Source organism: Syngnathus typhle, linkage group LG13, assembly GCF_033458585.1.
Source record: "Syngnathus typhle isolate RoL2023-S1 ecotype Sweden linkage group LG13, RoL_Styp_1.0, whole genome shotgun sequence".
Classification (NCBI taxonomy): Eukaryota; Metazoa; Chordata; class Actinopteri; order Syngnathiformes; family Syngnathidae; genus Syngnathus; species Syngnathus typhle.
Genome location: NC_083750.1, coordinates 9790436 through 9810006, shown reverse-complemented (window position 1 = coordinate 9810006; position 19571 = coordinate 9790436). Strand labels below are relative to the sequence as shown.

The following is a 19571-nucleotide window of genomic DNA, read 5'->3' as shown; positions in this document are numbered from 1 at the left end:
ACTCGCTCTGGGGCCTTGGAACCGGCAGAGAGGTGTGTGGGAGGGCTTTGGCAAAATGTCGGTGTGTTCAGACCCACGTCTTTCCCCTTCCGTTCGTTCCGAGTGCAAAACATTCAATGTGATTCGGGCCGCGATGCTTCGTCACTCCGTACTTTCCGTGCCGTGCAAGTGGGATATCAAGGATGTCGAGTAGATACTGGAGCAGATGTGAACTAGTTCAACACTTTTTTTTTTTCCCCTCCTCACTAGTAACGTCCTGTTATTTTGAGCCGCTATCAATAAGAGGCTCTGTCAATGTGAGCGTGATGTCCTCTGTGATGCGCTGACCTCCTTTTATTGGAGGAGGAGGAGACATTAACAACAAGGACTTTTGTCCTCTCAGTCAGGCCAAGGTGACTGTGGTTCTGCTCTCACCTGCTCTCCATGTCTCACCATGAAGAGTACTTGACGGTTGCCATAGCGACAGCAGCCTCTCGTATCACAAAACATGAACTATGCCTTAATTCAACTGTTATATAAACATCAGGCATCGGGTTCTTCCTCATCATCATGAGGATGATGCAATTGAGTTCTTTTAAAGGACTAATGAAGTCTTTTGTGGCGCAAATGAGTTTTTCTTAACTTTTGTGGCTCTTACGCCGTTCGAGTACATGATCCTGGCTACCATAACCGCCAACTGTGTGGTGCTGGCTCTGGAGCAGCACCTGCCCGGAGAAGACAAGACCCCCATGGCAAAGAGACTGGTGAGTTCAAATGTGTGTAAAAATGACTTGAGAATGAACGCTTAGCTAGCGTATTGGAAATGAGCATTCAGTGATTATGTCATTGAATGGTCACGTGGGAAGAAAGTAGTTGTTGACATTTTGTAAACAACAACGAGGCTGTGTGCTATTGTGTTCTCCGCTACACACACGCTTGTAATTGCAGGTTGGTTGTTGTATTGACACACGTCGCAAACAATGTTTTGACTGTGTTTAGACTCGTACCGTACGCCGACCCGTCTTTATGTGTGCAGGAGAAAACCGAGCCGTACTTCATTGGGATCTTCTGCTTCGAGGCGGGCATCAAGCTGGTAGCACTGGGCTTTGTTTTCCACAAAGGTTCTTACCTGAGGAACGGTTGGAATGTTATGGACTTCATCGTGGTGCTCAGTGGGTGAGTGGCGAGGCCGCATCTCCACGGCAACCGGAGTGTTTGTTTTCAACAGATTGTTTTGGGATTGGCTCGCCATTGCAGTCGTCTCCTGCTGCTGCTCGGAAATCAATGTCTTTTGTTTTATTCCATGCATTATATTACAAACTTTTCAAAATTCAATTAAAATTGCGGCAAAATTCATTCCGCTTTTACTGATCTACGCTCGCCGGAGCGAGAAATTAATTTCCGACACACTTTGTGGTCTTGTGCGCGTGCATTCAAGTGTTCCAGGCTCGGTAAACGCTTGAGTTCATGGTAGCGTGAAGCTTGACCCAAGAGATGAGTTTTGGCTTTTGTTAAGGAGATGTCGTCAATTCAGAGCAAGCGATACAAATGTAGATTTCCTACAGGTTTCCATGGAGCAGCAGGCAGGCTTTGCCTTCCATGTTAGGTGGGTGGATAAGTGGATTGGCGCTTGTGTCTAGAACCTGCTTGCCGTCGCCCCCAGCGCCTCGCTCTATTCATTGAGAAGGTGGGAGGGGGGAGTGGGCTAGCAAACACCCACCCCCCTCAAAAAAAAAAGAAAAATCACACACAATGAGAGTTATAATTTGAGCGCTGGGTTTGGTGATTGCATAGGAGTGAAATGGTTGTGTAACGAAAAGAAAGGCTAACCAATCAGGAAGCAACATTTTGCTGTATTTTGAACAAGGTTTGAGTTATGTGGATTTATATGGTGGATGTCATCATAATTCATTAATATAATATAATATAATATAATATAATATAATATAATATAATATAATATAATATAATATAATATAATATAATATAATATAATATAATATAATATAATATAATATAATATAATATAATATAATATAATATAATATAATATAATATAATATAATATAATATAATATAATATAATATAATATAATATAATATAATATAATATAATATAAGCATGCATTGGAATAATTTTACAAACCCTAACCCTACTTTCCATTGGCTGGGAAACAAATCAACTGTGTTCGCTCCCACAACGGCGCAAACGCCTGCTTCTAACTTCTGCAAAAATAGCCAAAGAAAGAAAACTTTTTGGGACGGGAGGGGTACAATTGACATTGTAGATATTTTTGTAAAAGCGTGAATGGAATTCATGTAACCTTTGCGTATTTAGCGCAACCCGGACATCATGTTGCTTAATTTAAACCGCATTTGGTGACGGACGGCCTGGTTTCCCGCCTGCCTTCTGACACATTTCTCTCTCGGCACATCTGCTTCTCTGTCTATCTGTCACATACGCACACATGCACACACACAAGTAAGTCAGACTTAAAAGAAAGCGTGCACATGTGTCATGGAGGCCGCGTGGGAATCCAATCCAGGCCACTGGGCCAGCGCTGCCGGCGTCCATTACCATTTGGTATTAATGAATCGCTACGAGCCAATCTGTTGGGACATGCAGCTCAATTAAAAAAAGTCTCAAACGATGATGAGCACATGGTAGTGAAGAAAGAACCTGTCGGCTAAGTGAAATGGGAGAAGGGGGGGGGGGGGGTTGAGAGTCCTACAGCAGCAAAATGGCTCCCAACTGATTTCCCTTACTCGCTTGTACCTTTTAGATTCATCAACGATACATCAACATCATTCCCATCCAGTAGCATCGCATAAACGAGTTAATGTCACAAAAAAAAGAATTCACAAATGTGCTCAAATGGTAACTGCTGTGCTGTTGGCGGCGTCGGGCGTGTAGGTGGAGGTATGTGGGAGAGGCTGCATGTAATTAATTCAGTCTTTCCGCAGCCACTTTGCAAACGTGCTTCATGTACACAATGAAGACAAGCAGGAAGACGTCAGCCTCTCGCTTAACTCACTCAAGGCCGGAATATAAGAAATGTGTGTGTGTCGGCGCTGGGGGTTGAGGACTATGTAGAGCAGGGGTGTCAAACTCGTTTTTTTCACGGGCCGCATTGTAGTCATAGCTTCTTTCGGAGGGCCATTATCCAAATAAATTTATGAGCACCTCATATTATATACAGTAAAAGCTACAAAACAAACTGACAAAAAACTCCTTTTCAAATCAGACGAGTAAAAACTGGTCAAAATATTTAAAAAAAAGATATTAAAAGTGAAGACAATTTGCAATTCTAGTAATGACACACGAATTTGATGCACAATTTGTCTTCGCGGGCCACATAAAACGATGCGGCGGGCCGTATCTGCCCCCCGGGCCTTGAGTTTGACACCTGTGATGTAGAGCATAGAGAAAAAGAAGTATTGATTATTGTTCAATTGTGTTGACATGTCATGAAATGAGCCTTAGAATTGAACCCTGCGGAACTCCACGTTGTATATACTGCACATCTAAATTTCCAGTATAGCCAGTATTATTTAGTGGTGTACAAATACACTGCATCACCTTGTGTTCTGTTTTTAAATACTGTTTTGTAACATAAGGTTAGCAAAGTGTAATAAACAGCTCAGGGTGGCCTTGAAGCGGCGACCCACCTTTTGCGGCCACTGTGTTTGGACTGAAGGCTGTTTCCACTCCACTGCTCCTTCTGAATGTCTCTGGCCAGTGCCTCACAAACTCAAGCACACACACACTCATGCTCTCCTCGCTCCCACAGCTTACAGGAGAGCTTTTTGCGTGGGTCTGCGTTTGAGTCTCTGCCATGTGACATTTTCTATCCACTTGGTCTAATAGGCTTGACATGTCATGGTGACATGTCAAAGTTTGATTGATGAAGATTTTGCACATTGTGTACAAATTATTATTTTAAGGCTATTTCCCTTAAGCAATGCCTGCCAGGTGCATTTTATACATCCACCATATGCTGCGCGTAGACTATTTAGAAAAATACAAATTGTGCCGCAGCACCATTCATCCACTCCACACATATAAAAAATGCATACAAGCTTTTCCCGCAAAAGGAAGCCTTACTCATTCCACTCAGGACTTCCACCTCTTTGTTTAGGCTATTTTTGTCTTTCAAGTGTGTCACGCGCCATGAACAAAATGTTGCATATGATATTCCTATCATGAGCCAAATGAGTAACAAGTGTGTCTGGTCCGTCCATTAGGATCTTGGCAACGGCGGGAGCGCACATGAACATCCCCGTGGACCTTCGCACTCTGAGGGCCGTGCGAGTCTTGAGACCCCTCAAGCTCGTCTCCGGCATCCCCAGTGAGTCGTTCGCTAATTGAATGCTGCTTCATGACAATAATGACCTGGCTGAGACACATTTGCGTTTCCCTTCAGGTCTGCAGATTGTGCTCAAGTCCATCATGAAGGCCATGATCCCTCTGCTGCAGATCGGCCTGCTCCTCTTCTTCGCCATCCTCATGTTTGCCATCATCGGCCTGGAGTTCTACAGCGGGAAGCTTCACCACACCTGCCTGCCAACTGTCGACATTCTCGGTACGCTCTGACGTTAAATTCTGCAGGTGTACCTAATCTTGTGGCCAGTGGCTTACATGATGAATGTTATGAAAATGAAACACCGGAGAACATTTTGCTATGCTGGTGGGCGTGCACATGTTGTTTGGACAGTGGCACGTGTCCACACGTTTACCAAAAGTGTTTGGATCACATGTCTCTACATCCCACGGTCCATTAATTACCTGCTGGACCATTGTCGAGCCGCACTTGAGTTTAAAACCAGAACATTTATGTGCTACTTGAACATTTCAGCTATTAGATTAACCATCTATCCATTTTCCATCGCGTTTGTCCCCATTTGGTTTGGAAGTGAGCTGAAGCCACACGTTTTGAGTGCATATTTTATTCTGCCTTCAATGCAATTTCTGCAATTCCCAGCGCTACTAATCAAGGCGAGTAGAAAATCTTTCAAAGACAGAATGACATCACTCACGATATTTCGATATATGTGACATTCACAACAGCGGCGGGTCGCTTGCAGCTTTCCCAAGTGTCCAACGGTGGAGTGGATGCTTTGTGACACTTGACAGATGGCGGAACATGAGTGGCGTGCGAGGCGTCAAAGAATACCGCATGCAACACGGCAGCTGCTGTCCTGCTCATGTTTGTCCCTCTGTGTATGCTAAGAAAAGCCAGTGAGGTCAAAATGGAGCTTCGCAACTTGTAGTAACACCTAGGTGCTCTTTTTTTTTTTTTTTTTAAGACAACGAAACAGTGGACTCGTCCGAATTGGCTTTTGCGTGCGGCGTGAGGAAGTGCCCGGAGAGATACGACTGTAACGACACGTGGATCGGCCCCAACGACGGCATCACGCAGTTTGACAACATCCTGTTTGCCGTCCTCACCGTCTTCCAGTGCATCACCATGGAGGGATGGACGGCTGTTCTCTACAATGTACGTGTGGAAAGTGAACTGGTCTTTCTTTATTTGATGGACATATTTTTTTTAGGCATGACACAAATAATGGTGCTCCACGAACTCTGCCTAGCAACAAGTATTATTTTTTATTTTGCACTAATGTAAAAAAAAACTGTTTCAAATATCTATATGTATTATTTTAGCATGGAAACTCATAAAATCTACCTAGCAACAAAGGATGTCCATTATAATGTCTGAAGGTTAGATTTGAGATGGAGGTTGAACTTTAACATGCTTTTAAATTACATTTAAAAGAACCATTCTTTATGTTGAATGCTAAATATCATTTCAGACGAATGATGCCTTGGGCACAACATGGAACTGGATGTACTTCATCCCACTCATCATCATTGGCTCCTTCTTTGTCCTCAACCTCGTGCTGGGAGTACTTTCCGGGTGAGTGTCACCACATCCTATATATTATGGACACATTGTCTTTTTTATTAAATACATCTTTCCCGCCGTAGAGAGTTTGCCAAGGAGAGGGAGCGGGTGGAGAACAGGCGGGCTTTCATGAAGCTTCGGCGGCAGCAGCAGGTGGAACGGGAACTCAACGGCTACCGCGCCTGGATAGACAGGGCAGGTACTGCAACACCATCTTAAACTAAACTCAGGCGTCTGTGCTATAGGGCTGCACACACAAGCGCTATAACGGCGTCTGCACTGGCCATCTCCCACGCAAGTAGAGAGTGAGAAAAGGGGATACTGACTCACTGGCTTACTGTAAATGTGTGCGCACGTATGCATGTGTGTGTGCTTGTTGGTGTGGGTGAGTGTGGGAAGCGCGAGTGAGAAATATTGCAAGCATCGAGGAGGGAATAAGAGCTCCTTCTCTCAAGGAGGTCACACGGGCAGCGCTCTGAGCGTTTACAGCAGCGCCAACCTCGCTCGAAAAGATCCGAACTGGCCACTCCATTTCTACCTCAAATAGACTAATAGGGCCCAATTAGTCACCCGGTGCAGCATTCACAAATTAATGGGAGGGGGGGGGAAAAAACGGGAAAGTGATTAGCACAAGGGTGGGGCCGATGGGAGGGGAAATCTGGAATCATCAGCCTCAAATTAAATATATATTTTTAAATCCTTGCTAGACGCCTTCTCACCATCTGCAGTTGAGTGAATAAATGGTTTAAAACGTTCAGGCTTTCTCTTTTTGCAGAGGAGGTTATGCTGGCAGAGGAGAACAAGAATTCGGGGAGGTCGGCATTAGATGGTAAGGACATTGTCTCACTTGACGACTTCAAAATGTGTCCAAAATTGAAAAACATTTGATGGTTGATGTTTTTGTACAAAACAAATGCTGTATAACATTTGATTTCAAAGAAAACAAAAACCTTTTTGCTCAAATTGAAGAAGCTACGCTAACTGTTAGCTACTTTGTACATTAAACTTGAGTTTTCATATCAAAAGTGCTGAAGAGGGCAAGTAAGAAGACGGGCGCACGTCGAGGAGCCCCAGGAGATGACAAGTACACGGACATGTCCACTGCCAGTGAGCCTTTTAATTGCTCTTCTCATTCTTCTTTAATTCCAAGTTCATTGCTCATAATAATATTTATGAATATATCCCCCATCTCTGTCTGGCAGGCATGTCTCGCTCCAGGATGAACTTCCGCAGCGGCCGGCGCGGTCCGGCCGCTTACCTGCGTCGCAAAGAGCGCATGCTGCGCATCTCCATCCGTCGCATGGTGAAGACGGACACGTTCTACCTGATGGTGCTTAGCCTGGTGGCTCTCAACACCATCTGCGTGGCCATCGTGCACCACAACCAACCCGACTGGCTCACCATCTTCCTCTGTGGGTCGCCACTTTGTCAATGACATCTATTCTGATCTCACGGATTGTTTGTTTCCTTCTCCCCAGACTATGCAGAGTTTGTGTTCCTTGGGCTGTTCCTCGCTGAGATGTTCTTGAAGATGTACGGTTTGGGTTTCCGTCTCTACTTCCATTCGTCTTTCAACTGCTTCGACTGCGGCGTGAGTCCCTCGTCATTGTCAAACAACGCCAAGAATCAAGAATTCGAGCCTGGCCTTTTTTTTTTCCAGGTAATTGTCGGTAGCATAGTCGAGGTAGTTTACGGCTTCTTCCGGCCCGGTATGTCGTTTGGCATCAGCGTGCTGAGAGCGCTGAGACTTCTGAGGATTTTCAAGATCACCAAGTACGCAGGACACCAATACCCAAAGTCAACTGCGAGTACTTTTATTGCTAGTGTTTCTATTTTCTCTTTACCAGATACTGGGCCTCTCTCAGGAACCTGGTTGTGTCGCTCATGAGCTCCATGAAGTCCATCATCAGTCTGCTTTTCCTGCTCTTCCTCTTTGTTGTGGTCTTTGCCCTGCTGGGGATGCAACTTTTCGGAGGACGGTAGGCCGTAGCGCTCTTTGCTAACAAATCAAGTGATTATGAAGTGACTCAGTAATAATAATGAAGGGGGCTCCGCGGCAGCCATGTTGGTCCGAAGTGGTGCACTGAGATGCTGTTCTTGTCGTTTCTTCTGACACAGTGTGCGATGAAGAAAACAAAAATAGTTCCTCATATCTTTGATTTTGCCTTCTAGGTTCATCTTTGAAGATTACACTCCCACCAACTTTGACACGTTTCCAGCTGCGATCATGACAGTGTTTCAGGTTTGGTTCCCCCCCCTCCGTCCCTTCCTCCCTAACCCCCCCCCTCCCTCCTCTTTTCTTCCATTCTGCCTCCATGACACATTGCACCCGATGAGATTTCTCACCCCGGGCGCAGATTAAACAACTCGGCTCGCTCGCCGCCCCGCCTCCGCTGCCCGCCCACGCATCCTCGCACACATATGCGCACATCACAAACATGAAGCGAATCCACGTCAGAGCTGACACAAACACAACTGCGGCTTCAACGAAGCAACCTGTTATGTTTACTTGTTGCTATTTTTTTTTCTCCCAAGAGACATATTCTGCTTCATCCACTTGCAGATATTGACGGGCGAAGACTGGAATGAAGTGATGTATAACGGGATTCGCTCGCAAGGAGGCGTGCAGTACGGCATGTGGTCGTCCATCTACTTTATAGTGCTCACCCTTTTTGGAAACTGTATCCTTGGTGACACTGAGAATAACTCAATGAGCTCTGATCAAATGTGTCAAGAATATCTCAGGGAGTAAAAAAAATATTATAATAATAATTGCGTTGGGTACAAGCATATTTCAGAGGAGCCAAATGCCCCTTGGCCCCCTGTCTAGCGCCGCCCATGTCGATGCTATGATCTTCCAGCAATACTTTGGTCGTATATTTTCTGCATGGTTGAATGATTTCACTTTTGGCTTTGTGGCAAAGTCCAATTTGCCTTAAGGGATGGTTTGCATTGAGCTAAGCAATAACACGCTTTGGAATTGCGGGACTGAGCGAATAAACTAGAAAACAGAGATAGAACCCGATACATTGGTAAACACAATATAATACAAAAACAGTGTTTTGTTTGTTCTTAACTGCCTCTCTGTCAGACACACTCCTCAATGTCTTTTTGGCCATCGCTGTGGATAATCTGGCCAATGCGCAGGAACTGACAAAGGTTTGATCTTGAATTTAGCATCTGCACATTTGACTGTTGCTTTAATTTCCCCCATGAATAACGCTTCCTTCCAAAATCCAATTGAGTGTGTCACCTAAATCAAACAGCGTGCCTATTAACTTTGCCAGGATGAAGAGGAGGAGGAAGAGTTCTTCAACCAACGGTATGCCAGAGGCAGGGATGGCTTAATATCGGAGTAAGTTAAGGGTTAACATAAACATATGACCATGCCGGGATGAGAAAAAAATGGACTTGTATGTCCCTCTGCTTCATTTAAATGGATTCTGAACACCACTATCAATCGCACGGTATGGTTTGGGCATACACTGTGTGTACTGACCTCTGACCTCTTTTGCTCTTGAAATTGGTCATGAGCTTTTAGCAACAAAAAAATGAAAGAATGTCTCATCCGAGCATGGACATAGCTTGCTCGAGGGCTGCACGCGTTAGTTTTGCATGCTTTTATTGGAGCGACTCACAAATCAACGCCGAATATTTCGACGTAATTGTCTGAAAAAAAGAAAATAGCATTTTAAGTCTCCGCATGTTGATTTTTGCTCCGTATGCAAAAATATACACTTATAAATGTAATCAAACAAAAATACTCAAACACTGACCACGTTGCTTTTATATGATTATTAAATGATTGCACATTTGGGTTATTTTTATGCAGCATTTTTTAAGAGTGTGCTAAAAAGACTCCCTCACTGTGTCATATGTTTGTTGGATGAAGCGTACGGATAATTTTGCAAATGTCTTTTGCTATTCCATCATGTTGTCTCGTTTTATGCCTGTTGTAAAGTGGCACTGGCCAAAATGACATTTGGTCACCACGAGAGATCATTTTAGTTTCGATGCCGTGGTCATTTGAACCATATCATTTAAACCTGCATGAACTTGCACATGATGTTAATTGGAAGTCACATTTTGGACCTGTGTCACCACTGTTTTGTGTGTGTTGTAAAAACTAATGTCTTGTTTTCAAGTCATCACTCATTTATTACATGGACAACAACAGAATCAGAATAACAGTAAGTAAAACTGTATGCATCTGTCTTCTTCTCTCGAAATGTTTCCCTGAAACAGTTGTTGAGATTCTGTTCTTTCGATTTGACACAAGGCTTTTGCGTTAATCCTGCACTTTCCCTTTTGTGGTCTTGTGGGTTTTTTCACTTATTATCTCCCAGGTAACTTCATGTTTTCTTCTTTTATGGATGCCTTTATTTCTGTAGCTTGGACTATTTTACATATTTTTCCCATTACACTTTTAGAGTCACGGAAAGGCCTAGTCTTTTCTGACAAGTTTCAGTTGTGTTTTTCTTTTTTTCCTTGCATATCTGGTATGCTACATGAATATTATCCTGAATGTTGTTTCCCACTAGTTTGACCTTTTGGAAAATGTGCTTGTATTTACTAAATAGTGATGAACTTGAACTCTGTTAGCTTGCACAAGAGAAACAACTAGCGGGACTTCACTCAATCAGTCAAAACAAATGCTCAGCAATGAAAGAAGTCAAATTTGATTAGCGAGAACCTAACATTACCTTCTGTGGCAGAAGCTAGCAAGCTGTTTCCACTCCACAACTGTATATGCTATGCTTGGCTAAGCTACATTAAGTTTGTAGTTTCAGTCGATACTTGATAAGTATCCAAAATGTCAAACTAGTCGTTTAAAATGGAGCTGATTGCCGTTGCCGCCAAGCATTGAGAAAATGCGTGTTGTGCTCTTTAGTGGCAGAAGAAGACCCTACCTCTACAGGAAACGCGCCATCCACCGAGGTCGACCTACCTTCCCCGACGATGCAGACGGCTCGATGGGAGCCTCGGATGAGCCGCCCCTGAGCAGCTCCAACGCCTTCGCCAACCGCCGCGAGAGGCGGGGAAAAGTCAACATGTCCGTCTGGGAGCAGAGGGCCAATCAGTTGCGCAAGCGCCGCCAACTGGCTAGCAAGGAGGAGCTCTTCAGCAGCCCTGCAGAGGAGACGGTCGAAACGCCTTCGACCCATCATGTACCCGCGCTGTCCGCGGAAGCCAGCCCGGCACACCTCCCCGGGTCCCCCGTGTCCGTGGGGATGCCTTTACCCGAACCGCCCATGTCCATAACCATCCCCATACCCGAGCCCCCTGCGGCTGAGCCTTTGGTCAACCTCTCTGAGGAGAAAACAGGTGGCGCGAACCACCGAACGACAGGCGGGGGTCGGCACAGGATGGCTCGCAAGTTCAGACCGGGGCCGGAGGAAGGAGCCAGACACCGACGCCACCGTCACCGAGAGGCTCGCCCCGAGGCCAAGAGCTTGGACTGCACGCAAACGCCACACGATGCGCTGCTGGTCAAGCGCTCACTCAGTCAAGAGAGGAGGATCCTGGATGAGCGGGAGGAGAATGAAGAGAAAGCTAAGGCAGAAGGCCAGGCCCAGGAAGACTCTGGAACGTGTATCGTCAACCCGTATGCAAACGTTGGAGAAGATGGAAGGTAAGGACCTTGAACTACTTTATTAGGAAGACATCTGTCTTTCATCATTTCTCCGTATCATTTGTCTTCTGCCTCAGGATGTCTGACATCCCCGAACCTCCTCAGTGCAAGCGGCTTGTGGATTGTCCAACCATCCCGGGGGAGATGGCTCTGGAGGCCACGGAGTACTCGGCGTGTACCCTTGAAAGCGAGAAACGAGCAGGCTCCATCCACCGCGACAAATCCAATCCGGAAGGATCCGTGGCCATTGAAATGTCCGCGCAACCGCTGCTGGAATTGACTCCCATGACAGGTAGTCTTGAACGTTCCCAGGCGGACACCATGATCCTTGTTGCACCAGACTAAAACTTTTTTTCTTGCAGTGAACAGTAAAGAGCTGGAAGCCTACCATTCTGACAGAGATGAAGAAACCGAGGATGAGGAACCTCCTATTACTCCCAAAGCTGTTGCTCCGGGCAGCATGTTCCTCTTCAAGGCTTCAAACCCGTAAGATGTTGAATAAATCATCCGACATCTTTCAAGAGGTGATTCACAACTTTTGTATTCTACCTTTGGTCCATAGGATCAGAAGGATCTGCCATTACATTGTTAATATCCGCTACTTTGAGATGAGCATCCTTCTGGTGATCGTGGCCAGCAGCATTGCACTGGCCGCCGAGGATCCCGTCTGCGCTAGTTCGGAAAGGAACAAGGTACAAAAATGGACAGAAAAATGATTGATCTATGATTGCTAACGGTTGAGAATGATCATCTGCTTTTTTGAATTAGGTGCTACGATATTTTGATTATGTCTTCACCGGGGTGTTCACCTTTGAAATGGTCATCAAGGTAAGGCCCACAACGTCCTCCTTGTCAAAACATGACTCATTTTCAAGATGACTCAAATTATGTCTATCGCAGATGATCAACCAGGGCCTCATCTTGCACGACGGCTCCTATTTCCGAGACATGTGGAACATCTTGGATTTCATCGTGGTGGTGGGAGCGCTCATTGCCTTCGCTCTGACGTGAGTCGCTGCAGATAAGCACCTGTCTGCCAGTGACTAACACGTCGACGGCCGTGCATTTTGCTTTTCGCCGCTTTCTGCCTCAATAACAAAGCAAACGTTTCTCTTTAATTGTATTGTCAGGATTTTACAGGGATTAGTTCTGTCGTCTCTAGATGTAACAAATAAGCTTTTTTTGAACGGTTTTGCCTTTTGTTAATTTCTCTGTTGTGACTTTATAGCTGTGACTCTTCCAGCTTCACAAGTGTCTCTCTCCTTATGCCTCTGCCGTCTTGTTCTCTGTTGTTCCTGTGGATTTTATCTCTGTGGGGGCACCCAGGAATGTGATGGGGTAAACATTTAATTATGTCACACTAAAACGTCACTGTCATCTTCCTTTATTATTTTTTTTTTTAGCTAAAATCAGTGCACTTTGGTGTTTTTATGTTTTATTTATTGTCTCCCAAAAGATCATATCCAACACTCAAAACAGTCACTCAGAAAAAAAAGAGAACTTCCATTGTTTTTCCAATTATTTTCTGGATTTTTTTGTTGTTGTTGTGTTGTTGAGGTGTTGGTTCAAAACTGCCCAAGCTCCACCCTAAAAATCGTATTTGAATGTTTTCAATAGAAACAACAAAGGTCGAGACATCAAGACCATCAAGTCCCTCCGCGTTCTGAGAGTCCTGCGGCCACTCAAGACCATCAAGAGGCTTCCTAAACTCAAAGTCCGTGCACGTTCTCTCTTTGAAATGGCAAATTTGATCAGGATTCAACTTTTGGGGGTTTCCTTCCTTTCTTTTTCGTAGGCCGTGTTTGACTGTGTGGTGACATCCCTGAAAAACGTCTTCAATATCCTCATTGTGTACCAGCTCTTCATGTTCATCTTTGCCGTCATCGCCGTGCAGCTTTTCAAGGGCAAGTTCTTCTACTGCACCGACAGCTCCATGAACACGGAAAAAGAGTGCCAGTAAGTGTGCCGTGACATTTTTTTTTTTTTTAATTATTAAATGACGAATACAGACGGCAGCATCATTATATTTTTCATGGGCATTATTTAAGAAGGTAATATGTGTTTGCTTCACAGAGGCTATTACATCGACTACACCAGGGACAAGAAGGAGGTGAAGAGGAGAGAGTGGAAGAGACACGAGTTCCATTACGACAACGTCTGCTGGGCCCTCCTCACTCTCTTCACCGTCTCCACCGGCGAGGGATGGCCTCAGTCGGTGTCTTTATTACTACACGCGCTCGTTAAAACAAAGCATTAAAAAAAACAACTAAATTAATTTTGTCGTCCGGACAGGGTGCTGCAGCACTCCACCGACGTGACCGAGGAGAGCATGGGGCCGAGTCGAGGGAACCGCATGGAGATGTCCGTTTTCTATGTGGTGTACTTTGTGGTTTTTCCCTTCTTCTTCGTCAATATCTTCGTGGCTCTGATCATCATCACTTTCCAAGAGCAGGGCGACAAGATGATTCAGGAGTGTAGCCTGGAGAAGAATGAGGTGCGGCTCCCGTTGTAGCACGGCATGCACGTGCGATGACGCGTTGTTTTTGTGTCTTCCAGAGGGCGTGCATTGATTTTACCATCAGTGCCAAGCCCATGACACGCTACATGCCCCAGAACAGGCAAACCTTCCAGTACAAGTTGTGGCACTTTGTGGCGTCGCCTTCTTTCGAATACACCGTGCTGGTGATGATCGCCCTCAACACGGTAGTCCTCATGATGAAGGTAATAGCCTCAAATTAGACCTAAGGATGTCCAATTGCTCAATTGCAGAGTACCAGCTGAATTTAAAAAAATAATAATAATAATTGTACAATGCACTGTACATTTTGATAGTAATATTGTTATTGGATTATTAAATAGAAAATGTCATTTTTAAAAAAAACATCTAGCCTTCATTAGAACCATTCTAGATTATTAAGTGACATGACAATTTAATTACATTTTTATTTGATTTGATTTTTTTTTAATTGCAGAGTACCAGCAGAAATGTGTTTTTTTTAGTACAATGCACTGTACATTTTGATAATATGTATAATATGATAATAAAGTAATATTGTACTAGTATATTTTGATATAATGTCATTTTAAAAAAACATCTAGCTTTCATTAGACTGATTCTAGATTATTAAGTGACATGAGAGTTTAATTTAAAAAAAATGTTTCATTTTTTAAAATGTAATTTATGGTATTTTAATTTAATTTAAATTAATTAAAAAAATTATTTTATGATATTTTTTGTCTGTTTCTTCAGTATCACTCAGCCCCCACGGCATATGACACAGTTCTGAAGCACTTCAACACAGCGTTCACTGTCCTCTTCTCCCTGGAGTGCATCCTCAAGATCATGGCGTTTGGTCTTGTGGTGAGGAAACACAAAAACCTCTAAAGTCTCTCACTCAACTCATAGGAAATGCAAAATATTTCTGCCATCATTTTTTTTTTCCTCACGCAGAATTATTTCCGAGATACCTGGAATATTTTTGACTTCATCACAGTGCTCGGCAGCATCACTGAAATCGTTGTGGATCTACAGGTGAAAGCAAAACACTCCAGCTGTAACGTATTGTGGTCAAGGCAGACTTTATAATAACGGCGGCTATGTGCTTTTTTTTTTTTCTTCGGTCCAGTCCATGAATAGCATCAACATGAGCTTCCTGAAGCTCTTCCGAACAGCCCGCTTGATCAAGTTGCTGAGGCAGGGTTACACCATCCGTATTCTACTCTGGACCTTTGTACAGTCTTTCAAGGTCATAATTTATTTTGCATGTTTAGCACAAGACATACAATTGTAACGTTGCCCATCTGACCAGTTGTGACGTTTTTCTGCAACAGGCACTTCCTTACGTGTGCCTGCTCATCGCCATGCTTTTTTTCATATACGCCATCATCGGAATGCAGGTAAGCAGTAGAACTGTTAATTGTAAACATAAAATAATGAATAAATTAATTGAGGGTTTTTTTTTATACGTTTAATTATTTTTTTTAAATCTAATTAGAGTAACATATTTTGCCCTTTTGGAAGCTCAGTTGTATTTATTTCTTGTTTTTCTGCAGGTTTTTGGAAATATCAAGTTGAATGACGAGAGCCACATCAATCAGCACAACAACTTTAAGACTTTTTTCGGCGCGCTCATGCTGCTTTTCAGGTGGCTCTCGTGCAATGTTAGCTCATGTTGATATTCACTTGAGCGGTTTCATGTCACGTTTTCAGGAGTGCAACGGGGGAGTCTTGGCAGGAGATCATGCTTTCGTGTCTGTCGGGCCAGGAGTGCGAGCCCGACCCCTCCATCGCCCCCTTCACCTTGTCGCCGGACCACGAGGGAGGCTGCGGCACAGACTTTGCTTACTGTTACTTTGTCTCCTTCATCTTCTTCAGCTCCTTTCTGGTCAGAAGTCAAACGATACATAGATGTTTGTCGTCAGTTTTGATGAGCCTTGTCTCTGCTTGCAGATGTTAAATCTCTTTGTGGCTGTCATTATGGATAACTTTGAATACTTGACGCGAGACTCCTCCATCCTCGGACCGCATCACCTGGACGAGTTTGTCCGAATCTGGGGAGAATACGATCGTCTGGCATGGTGAGACCCCTTTATTGTATCCAATGTAATGGGAATTTATAACCCGTTATTAATTCATTACATTGAGAAATAATTAAGGCAAAATTATTTTAACTTTTTATTCATTATTTTTTAATTATTTTTTTTATATTTTCTAAATATATACAATCAATTTAATTTAATTTGACGGCATGCTCCTCAGTTGCTTTATCTCTCTCCAACAGAGGGCAGCAGATTCCGATTTGTGTTGAGTAATGTCCAAATCAAAGAAATGATCCAAGGTCATTAAAACTAACCTTTTCTTTTATTTCTTTTTTTTTCTTTTCTCCCTTCTGCTTTTTGCACTATGAAGTGGACGCATCCACTACACGGCCATGTATGAGATGTTAACACACATGTCTCCTCCACTGGGCCTAGGCAAAAAATGTCCCGCCAAGATTGCCTATAAGGTAACAATAGCAAGCAAGTAATGCTTTGAAGGAAAAAAAAAAAAAAAAAAAGTTTGCAAAGCAGCTTTTGCTTTTATTGTCACGCAGAGGCTGGTGCTGATGAACATGCCGGTGGACGAGGACATGTCGGTGCACTTCACCTCAACGCTCATGTCTCTCATACGCACGGCGCTGGACATCAAAATAGCTCGAGGTGATTCAAACTTTAGTGCCACGTTTTTAAAATACGCAGATGGGCCAGGTCATTCATCTGCTGAGGTCAAATCTTCTGAGCGCATGTGTCACAGGTGGTGAGGACCGCATCGCTTTGGATGCTGAACTTCAAAAAGAGATCAGCATCATCTGGCCTTACCTGCCGCAGAAGAACCTGGACCTCCTGGTGCCCATCAACAAAGGTGGACTCAAGCAGCCGTGTTAACTTCGGCCGTAGCGTTGACGCGAGTCCACGTTTGCAGACACGGACATGACGGTGGGGAAGATTTACGCCTCCATGATGATCATGGACTACTTCAAACAGAACAAGGCCAAGAAGCTGCGGCAACAGCTTGAAGCTCAGGTCAGACCGACGACTTCTCAGATTTGACAATTCAACATCATAATCAAAATGCACTTGCTGTGTTTGTAATCAGAAGAGCAACCTGATCTTCAAGCGTCTGGACGCGTCCACCCTTCCCGAGGACATTCTTTCCAACACGCAACCTCTGCCCATGATGGCACACAGCGCTGGCTCCGCCTTGTCGGTTTATTTCCATTTTGCCTGCATGCATGCATCATTTTATGTGCGTACATTTTTTTTTTTTTTGTGTGTGTTCAATGCTCACATAGGACTCGTGGGGGATTTGTGGCTTTGAGTCCTATTTCGCCACAGGAGCTATTTTTGCAGTCCATGAACTCAGACACTGATGCTGGCCAGCAACAGAACCCGGTAAGCAAAAAATAAAAACTTTGTGAGTTTAGTAATGAGGAGAAAATCATTTTCCTGTATTATCTGCTGACTGGTGATTAGTTTTCGCCTGTTATAATTAACGTTCAAATAATCACTTGTAGTGTGACGTGTTTGAGTAAATATTTTTTTTACCACTGCCAGAGGGTTCTGTAAAGTCATCATTTGAAAAGGTACATGAAGCCAAAGGCTCGGCTTTTCTCACTGAAGCATGCAGACGGAAGTGTCTAACTTTAATGATCTGAACGTAATGTCTTTTTTTTGTTTGTTTTTGTTTTTACAGACCGAGGCTGCCGGCGGATCATTGAAGCGTTCGGCCTCCACCGTGTCGGACCAACAAGTCAACGGTCTTTGGCAGGAAGAGAAAAGTCCCGAGCGCTTTTATCGACCTCGTCACAAGAGCTACAAGGCTGCAGGTCTGCCAGCCAATATCATTTGTGGAAACCTGACGTGAAGCACATCGTAGTTCAACGTTGCATCATCATCCATGTGTCTGACCAGTGTCTCGGTCCGAGCGGGGTCGATCCAAAGAGCGTTGCCATCTTCTCTCTCCTAACGCGTCCCGCTGCAACTCTGAGGAACGCAGCCTGCAGCCGTCGCGCTCCTCCAGCGTGGAGAGGACACGCCCCCGGGACAAACAAGTACAAACTTCATCATTGGATGATATTTTTTGAGAACATGGCCAAAAGTATTGGGTCGAGATGTGATTGTTGTTGGTTGCGTTTAGGGTAACAGCTCGGACAGTCCCGTGCCGTCCACGTCAGAGTCCAGCACCCCCAGTGTCCGACGGCCTTCATCACAGACCCCAACGCGCTCTCGTCCTCACATCACCTACTCGCCGCTCGTGTGTCGCGCCGACCCCTCCGTCGGGACGGAGGCGACCCGGGGGGAGCAGGAGACAGTCGGCGGCGAGCGAGGAGGGGACGAGGCGGGTCGTCACCCGTCACCGCTGCGCCGCTACCCCTCCGAGCCCTTCCTGGCTTCCCAGGAGGAGGACCACAGCCCCGATCCCACCGGGCCCATGGAGACGTTGACCTTCGAGGCAGCTGTGGCCTGCAGTCTGGGACGCTCAAACACCGTCAGCTCGGCCCGCCCGCGCTTGCGGACCGGCTGGCAGATCCCCAACGGACACTTTCGCAAGCGTCTTGCGCAGACGGCCTCAGTGGCGGGCTGCGATGCGCTCAGCGACACGGAGGAGGACGACCGCTGCTAGGGACGGACAAAGACGCGGCGGCGACTCTTTGCTGCATTCTACGCCGTCATAGTTGTAAAAGTCAAGCTGACACTTCCTGAAACTTTGCTTGCCAATTCACACCCAACACTTAGCATTCAAATGAAAAACAAAGGTCTACTTCCTGCCTTTTACTTGATGATAGAAGAACCGTACTTCATTGGAAGCTTATGGCAGACTTTTGCACAGTACTATTCAATGAATGAATCATATGATGCCATTAGATGATTAAGTGTTGCTCTTTGCAGTATTTAGGGTTAGTGTGAATATGTAACTACATTTTCCTATCAATGATTTTTCTCTATAAATACAATGATTTGTGACATCACAGCATCCATGCAGGGGAGCTGACACCACTTTTCCACATAATGACCAACATTTTTTTTACTATATGAACGGACCCGCATGAGAGGGGTGTTTTTTTTTCTTTTCTTTTCCCTTTAATTTGCGAGATAAGAATGCACTTGTAGAATACTAGTAGAAAAATGTTTGTTATTTCAGCCAGCTAAACGAACCTTTAAAATATTCTGTTTGTCGTTTTGTCCTTTTGCAAACGGAGCCATGTAAATGTATTAGGAACACATCGACACGCCATATTTAAATCCCATCTTTAACCTACTCTACTACTTACCAATAATGTACAGACTATTCGTAACATTTTAGAGTTTTAATGGTCCCTAAAGATTTGTATTCGTTTTAATTGCCCAACAAAGCCAAAAATCTGTGACAATCACGACCCCCCCCCCCAAAAAATTGATTCATTTCACGAGTTAATGCAAAGAAAAGACGACGCAAATAATTGTTGTTTTTTTACGTGTATGATAACTGTATATACGAATAAATGTGTTCTGAAGTTCACAGCGTTGTCGAGTGC

General features: G+C 44.5%; 1 protein-coding gene across 1 annotated transcript; it reads left to right on the top strand.

Moving 5' to 3' along the window:
- Positions 1–642: 642 nt before the first annotated feature.
- LOC133165693 (voltage-dependent R-type calcium channel subunit alpha-1E-like) lies at positions 643–19555 on the top strand. Its single transcript, XM_061295531.1, is given in 44 exon segments — positions 643–743; positions 1016–1155; positions 4225–4328; positions 4404–4562; positions 5287–5477; positions 5794–5897; positions 5969–6084; positions 6661–6714; positions 6912–6992; positions 7088–7297; positions 7364–7476; positions 7546–7658; positions 7733–7864; positions 8058–8127; positions 8449–8566; positions 8977–9044; positions 9173–9240; positions 10777–11517; positions 11595–11809; positions 11880–12003; positions 12080–12209; positions 12286–12345; positions 12418–12524; positions 13135–13231; positions 13313–13473; positions 13591–13728; positions 13810–14011; positions 14074–14238; positions 14768–14878; positions 14969–15075; positions 15077–15263; positions 15349–15414; positions 15571–15662; positions 15728–15902; positions 15968–16095; positions 16427–16523; positions 16611–16716; positions 16811–16918; positions 16979–17079; positions 17153–17259; positions 17349–17448; positions 17750–17882; positions 17968–18107; positions 18194–19555. Coding segments are annotated over 44 exon segments (6318 nt in total). The 5' UTR covers positions 643–650; the 3' UTR covers positions 18680–19555.
- The last annotated feature ends 16 nt before the right edge of the window (positions 19556–19571 follow it).